The sequence below is a fragment of the Chaetura pelagica genome, unplaced genomic scaffold, assembly GCF_000747805.2.
Source record: "Chaetura pelagica isolate M959 unplaced genomic scaffold, ChaPel_1.0 scaffold394, whole genome shotgun sequence".
NCBI classification, from domain to species: domain Eukaryota; kingdom Metazoa; phylum Chordata; class Aves; order Apodiformes; family Apodidae; genus Chaetura; species Chaetura pelagica.
Window position 1 is genome coordinate 693,667 of NW_009952966.1, and position 6,586 is coordinate 700,252.

At 46.3% G+C, this 6,586-nt stretch overlaps 1 protein-coding gene across 1 annotated transcript; it reads right to left on the reverse strand.

Moving 5' to 3' along the window:
• Positions 1–2,883: 2,883 nt before the first annotated feature.
• On the reverse strand, positions 2,884–6,586 carry OTOL1 (otolin 1; the record flags this gene model as incomplete). Its single annotated transcript, XM_009995718.1, has 4 exons — positions 2,884–3,779; positions 3,918–3,989; positions 4,947–5,036; positions 6,505–6,586. Coding segments are annotated over 4 exons (1,140 nt in total), but the record flags the coding sequence as incomplete, so codon positions are not given.

Consider the following 6,586-nt stretch of genomic DNA (forward strand, 5'->3'; position numbering starts at 1 on the left):
GTAGAAACAACATGGAACAAATATTTTGGCATTTCTAGCAGTGGCACACAAGGAGGAAAAGCACATCCTCCATCAAGTGATTTACTCTTGCTCTGATACTGCTTGAAAAATAAGGAAAGCCATATAAAAATGAGGGAGGTTTAATACTTCAAAAGCTTCCTGTGGACCAGTTTGCTTCAGTTACAAGTTGTTGCAGTGGAATGTTTCTCCAGAGTACCCCTCCCTACCCTGAGATTGCAAAAGTAATTTTAAAAAAATGATAATTACCCTTTGCTTTGGGAAATGCCTTGGATTGGGGCAATTTTTGAGGCCAGATCTGGACTGATCTGATTGCAGGTACTGGGTTAACAAACAACTCGTGGTTTTGCCAAGATACAGAAGTAGAAAAATAATAATAATGCAGAGAAATAAGGTTTTCCAGGCATTCTTATTAATTCCATTTGATATTTGATAAAGATAACTCCCTCTCTGCAAAGATCCATATTTATCCAAACTACTCCTCACTCTGTTTGACACACTCAAGTTGGCAAGAGATTTGTTTGATGTTTTTTGCAGAATCACAGAAGTGCTTTGGCTGGAAAAGACCTTTAAGATCAAGTTCAACCATGAAGATAACTCTACCTAGTCCAGTCCTAAACCATGTCCCTTAGCACCACATCTGCATGGCTTTTAAACACCTCCAGGGATGGTGATACAACCACCTCTCTGGGCAGCCTGTGCCAGTAGTTTTTAATTCAATTTAAAAAAAAATAAATCTGCTTTCAAAGTAAATGTCAATACTTGAAATTAAACTAAAAGTACCACTGGCAAATCTATAGACCCTGAGAAACTTATGAATATGAAGAAGCTGTGTTGTTTCAGTCACTCATATGCATGCTTCTTGCCCTCCCAGTCAGAGTTCCAGACAGAAATCCCTTCCACTGGTGCTAAGTTACTGCTAAAACAAGTCCTTAGCACCAGGGCCATTCAGCCCCCCCATATCCACTGTGGGGATTCAGAAACCAGTGGGATTGTGCCACGTGTATCTCATGGCCTTCCCCAGAGCCTGTGTGTCTGGACCTTCACAGCCTGCAGAGGCTCCAGCTGCTCACACCAACCTGCCCTCACCGCCCCTTCCAGCACTTCAGCAGCCCAGTCTCCTCCTCTGGCTGCCCCTCCAGAGGTGCATTTTATGCAGAGTTTCGGAAGGAAGCAAGTGCTCTTCTAGTTTGTACAATGCTGGCAGCTCCTCTTTCCCCCAGAGGACCAGGCAATTAATTTATGGAGAGGTTTAGATCTGAGCAGGTACTTGAGAGACCCTCCATTTTTTTGCATTTTCTCAAGAGCATTTGTGGAGGTTTATGTAGACAAAAAGTACAAGAAACTTCAGCAGGAAGGAAAATTGCTAGTCAGGTGTCCATATACCACCATCTGCTACAGGGGCCGTATGGGAAGCAGCACAAAGTCACAACAAAAGAATTGAGGGTGTTGTGACAGCAGGAATCCAAAATGTTTATTATAACTTCTTGGTTTTCCTCAGTATTTGAACAGGTGCCAGAGAATTCATAAACTGAAATCTGCATCTTTTACACACTTAGTGCTCAGGATTTGAGCTCCATAGGAACCAACTCAGATTAAGCACCACAATTAAATACCAACTTCTTGACAAAGCCAGACCATCTCACATTTGAATTGCTGATGTTGAAAGAGGGCTGCAGAGCTGATGAGTTGAAAGGCCCTTTGCACTCACCGGACAGATAGGATCAGCCTTTTTAAATTGCCTTGTTTTTATCTCAGAATTTATTAGCAGTTCTCTGGTGTTAATTTTCTCACTGTACTTAAAAAAAAAAGGAAAAAGTCTCAAGAACTCTTCATCTTGGTGCCATGTAAAAAGGAGACATTAGGGACAGGGACATGATTTATGATGGTGTTTAAAGATGGCATGGAAAGTACAATGGCAATTTAGGCAAGGAAACTGAGAGCAATGGGAATAGAAGCCTAATTCGCCCCGTCGGCACTGGGATCAGACCCAATATTCATCACATCACTGGGAAAATGTCCCAGGCTTGTGACTGCCTGAGAAGACAAGAAAATCCCAGTGCCACTGAAGCATAATTAGGAGACTTGAGTTTTGTTTCTAAAATAGAAAAAAAATGAGTGATTGGAACAATTTTGTGTGCCAGTTAATACGCCAGAGGTGGCATAAAGTTCCTGCTAGGAGAGAAAGTGCATTAATAAGGAAATATATCCAACCTGACATCCAGAGATTATTTAATGTCATACTTTTATTTCACAAGATTCAGTTCCGTTGTGGTGAACCAGGTTTTTAAAAAGGTGCCCACAGGCCCACGGGGCCATCACAAGGCCTCGGGGCTCGTGTGTGAGCCAAAGCCATGACCAAGACTAAACTACTAGGTAATACTGAGTGATAAAATAGAACTTTTCATCTGATCTCAAGAAAGCTACTGCTCATGTTCACAGCTGATTGAGCTCTACAAATCAAACTCTGCAATCTTTACCAAAACCAATGGTTATTCAGTGCTGATTTCCAAGACTTTTGACCATGCAAGGATGGTGAGAGTTGGCCTGATTAAAACTTCAGTCAGACACTGAGTTTCAGTACAGAATTTGAGAAGGCTGATTATAAACCCGAAGTCTGTGATGGGAAATCTCTGCCCCAGGCTGGTCCTGCTGGTGTTTGGACAATGGTTTCTCTTGGTGACCACATGTGTCACTTCTCGGGGCTGCCAGTTAAAACCAACCCATGTATCAGAAACAGAAATCTTTTTTGTTAAAAGACTAAAGAAACTAACAAGTAAATCGATATGCTAAACTGATGCTGGTTTCTCCTCTCACAGGCAGGGGGAAAGGCAAGTTTCTCAGCAACACCTTTGCCCTTTAAATCTACAGCAGGATCTCAAAAACATCTGGATACAGAAGAAACCCCGTAAAGACACTGTCATCCTCGGCGCTGACATAGACCCCGTTCCAGTCCCGTGCCACCTCCAGCCACACCTGGTCACCTGCACTCAGCTTCAGGACAGTCAGGAAGGATGCCTGGTCGATCTCCTGGCCATAGAGGGTCTCCCGGGCTTTGGCCACCTTCCTGCTGCGGGCGACGAGGCTGACGCGGGCCGGACGCCCCCGCACCGTCAGGTGGTAGGAGAAGACGTAGGCTCCGGGCACGCTGCAGTTGAATTTCCCCGTGGAAGGGTTGTAATCTTCTTGGTCGTTGTACAAGATCTTGTCAAATCTGATGGGGACGTTGGGAGGAGGGAAGGGCTTGGACAAGCCGGCGCTGAACGCCGAGCGCAGCACCTTGGCCGTGTCCCCTCGCGCGCCCTTGGGCCCGCGGGAGCCTTTCTTGCCCGGGGGCCCTCGGACCCCCTTGCTGCCAGCAACCCCCTTAGGTCCAGAAGGTCCCATTATGCCAGCAGGTCCCAGGTCCCCTTTTTCACCCTTACTTCCTCGCTCTCCTTTTTCTCCCTGTTTTCCATCCAGCCCCTGAGCACCCTCAGCTCCCATCTCCCCTTTGCTGCCTTTCTCTCCCTTCATCCCCCCTTCCCCTCTCTCTCCCTTTGCACCTCTCCCCCCTGGCTCCCCACAGTACCCCTTCTCCCCTGTGTCTCCCTTTTCCCCTTTGTCACCCTGTTCTCCATCCACTCCTGGGTCTCCAGCATCCCCCCTGTCTCCCTTGTCTCCTTTGGTCCCATTCTCACAAGTGTCCCCTTTGGACCCCTTTTGTCCCTTCAGTCCAGGGAAGCCGTAGCTGCCCTTACTGCCTTTTGCTCCAGCTTCACCTAGGAAAAGGGCAAGGTGGGGACAAAAGAAGATTAAAAACATTAATAATGGATTGCTTTGGAGATTGAGAGGCATCATCAACACTGAGGGGAAAGGTCAGGGCAATATTCCTGGCTTTCCCAGCCAACATTACGTACCTTGCAGCCCAGGTTTGCCTGGATAACCGGGGTTTCCACTTAATCCTCGCTCCCCTTGCTCCCCTTTGCCTCCTAGGACATTTCACCAGGAATAGGCTTTATCAGTATGGACAACACTGGTGATGGTGTCTGCAGCACAGCAAGCCTTGCACAGAGGTGACTGGTACTATTCTGCATGTGCCCCTCCTCTCTTTAATAAAACAGACACGAGCAACATGTGTCCTCAAGAGCTGCCCTCAGAAACCTCTGCTGACTCTCAGAGCACCAAGCACAACTGCATCTCACCCCAGTGCTGGATTTCTGACTCTCACCAGCACCTGACTGGGAGGTGGTTGGTGTTGTTAAACGGCGAGATGGAGAAGATGGCAGCTCTGCATATCTCGCTCCAGGATTGCCACAAGTCTTGTTCAAGAAGGGAATCAAAGCCTAAGAGACCTCCCTGAGTGAACACTGCTGCTGGTACCCCCACTGTCACCTTGGCTGTGTGTCTTTCCATGACCCCACACAGCCACAGGTCCTACCAGTGGTGTGTGGCAGCAGGACAGAGCTGCTCTGAGCAGGAAACGAAGGGCAGGTTTTCCTCTTGGTCACTGCTGATGGATAATTGTTGCTTTCCACCCTAGCTGAAATCATTATGCCTGAGATACTTGATGTAAATGCTACACCTGCATGTAGCTTCCATGGTAGTTTTTTCCCATTTATGCTCCTAATCCAAAGGAAATTGAACTCAGTTTTAAAACTCTCATTCAGAACATGGAATCTTACAGAATCTTGAGGGTTGAAAGGGACCTGGAAAGATCATCTAGTCCAACACACCCACAAGGAGTTCTGAGTGAAATCCTTATGAGCAGCTGTTCCTATCCTGCCTGCATGTCTGGGTGTCTCTGCAGTAGTGACAGCTAAATCTCAGAGGGTGTCAATCCCTATCAGCATACTGTTTCCTTTGAAATATAATTTTTCTTCTAATTTTGTGGCACTTGATGAGGACAACAGCATCTGTGTTTGAAATGAGCAGTTAGTCTTTTTTACCTCTTTCTCCTTTAGAACCTTTTGGACCTTGAGGACCTGGAGTTCCTGGCAGACCTTGCAGACCAACATCTCCCTTCTCACCCTTGGGACCTGTAATATAATCACATCAAAAAAATATTCTTAGTAACTCAAAGGTTTAAGTTTATAAAGACAATTCACAGTAACAGATGGCAACAGAGCACCCAGGGATGCATGTAAAGCAAACTCTGTTTCCACCACCCTGGAAAGAGCTCACCAGGGGTGCTGGGGGCAGCAGAGGTTAGTGGGATGCATGCTCACAGGTCTTTCAGCTACTGCAATCCCCAAATCTTACAGCTCTGCATTTCACTCCTGACTGTAGTTAAAGATTTTTTAAAACCAACTTTCAGTTGTCCTTGAGCCACAGGAGCTCAGACATTCATAAAACATCAGCAGTAATCTGCCTTAAATATTTGAGTGCATCTAAGGAGCTCTCATAGCTTCGTAGTTGCCCCTCTCCTTAAAAAGAATTAAGTCTGCAAATACAAAAGTGGAACCTGGCAGACAGCTCCAAGCTGCAGAAAGGACAGGTTGAAAGGCATGCAAGCTGGCTTCCATCTCTTTTTTTTCCTCCACTTTTTCATCCCCTCCTTGGGAATCTGGAGACCCCCAGTGCATGTCTGGAAGCAGACTGTGGCAGCTTCAGTCATCACAACACAACCCCTTTAACAGAAGGACTTTTCCATCAACACCCAAGAGAGTCATGAGTGCAAACTCCCTCTGCAACCACTTTAATTTCCATTAGCAAATCCCTCCTGAGCTATGGGAAGTGAAAATCCCTCGAGTACATTGTATTAAAAGAAAATTATTTCATTCTTTTACCACCTTTTCTCAGATGAATGGTTTCTATCTCCAGTATTACTGCTATTAAAGTGAACATCTGCAGGCTAATGCTCTATTCATTATAGTGGTATCAGAATTAGGTGCTCTGTAGATAAGAATTTTAGCAGCAGAAGAAAAGAGAGGCAAAGGGTGTCATGAAATATTTAGGTGCTCTAAGCAGATCTTCTTCTTGTGAAAGCAAATGATGACTTTCAAATCTGAACCCAAAATTATTTTTGTATTTAACTCCCTCTTTTCCGAGGAGGGAAAACCATAATAAAAAAATAAAAATCCAAGGCTTTTTTCATAAGCCTTCCAGCAAAGACATAAAACTGCTGGCAGGAAGTTCTGAGGGTCATAAAACTGTGGTTGAAGTGAATGGGAAAGCAAATCTGTGAATCCCAGGGAATCAGGCACAGGGACCAGGAACTGAAGAGCACAGCAATGTGGGGCACCTGCCAGCTGCCCTGTGATATGGGGCCAACTCTGCACAAGCTCCCACCCCACTGTGGTCCTCAGAGTGAGTGCCATGGGGAGCAAGCTCCTTTTGGGGGCTTTCCCACTCATGTTGGTGGTTTGGGATGTGGCTCTTGTGCACGATCACATTCGGAATTTGCTGCTCGAGTCCTGCCTGCTCATTCTGTGAAGGAAAAGCAGGAGGCTCCTCAGTAGGGTTGATGTGCTTTATCCAAGGGCAGCAAGAGAGGCATCAGTGTACCTGGGGGTCCCGGCTCCCCTGGCTGCCCCTGGGGCCCCACAGCAGCTGGGCAGCAGCTGCAGCAGTTGAAGAAGAAATCAGC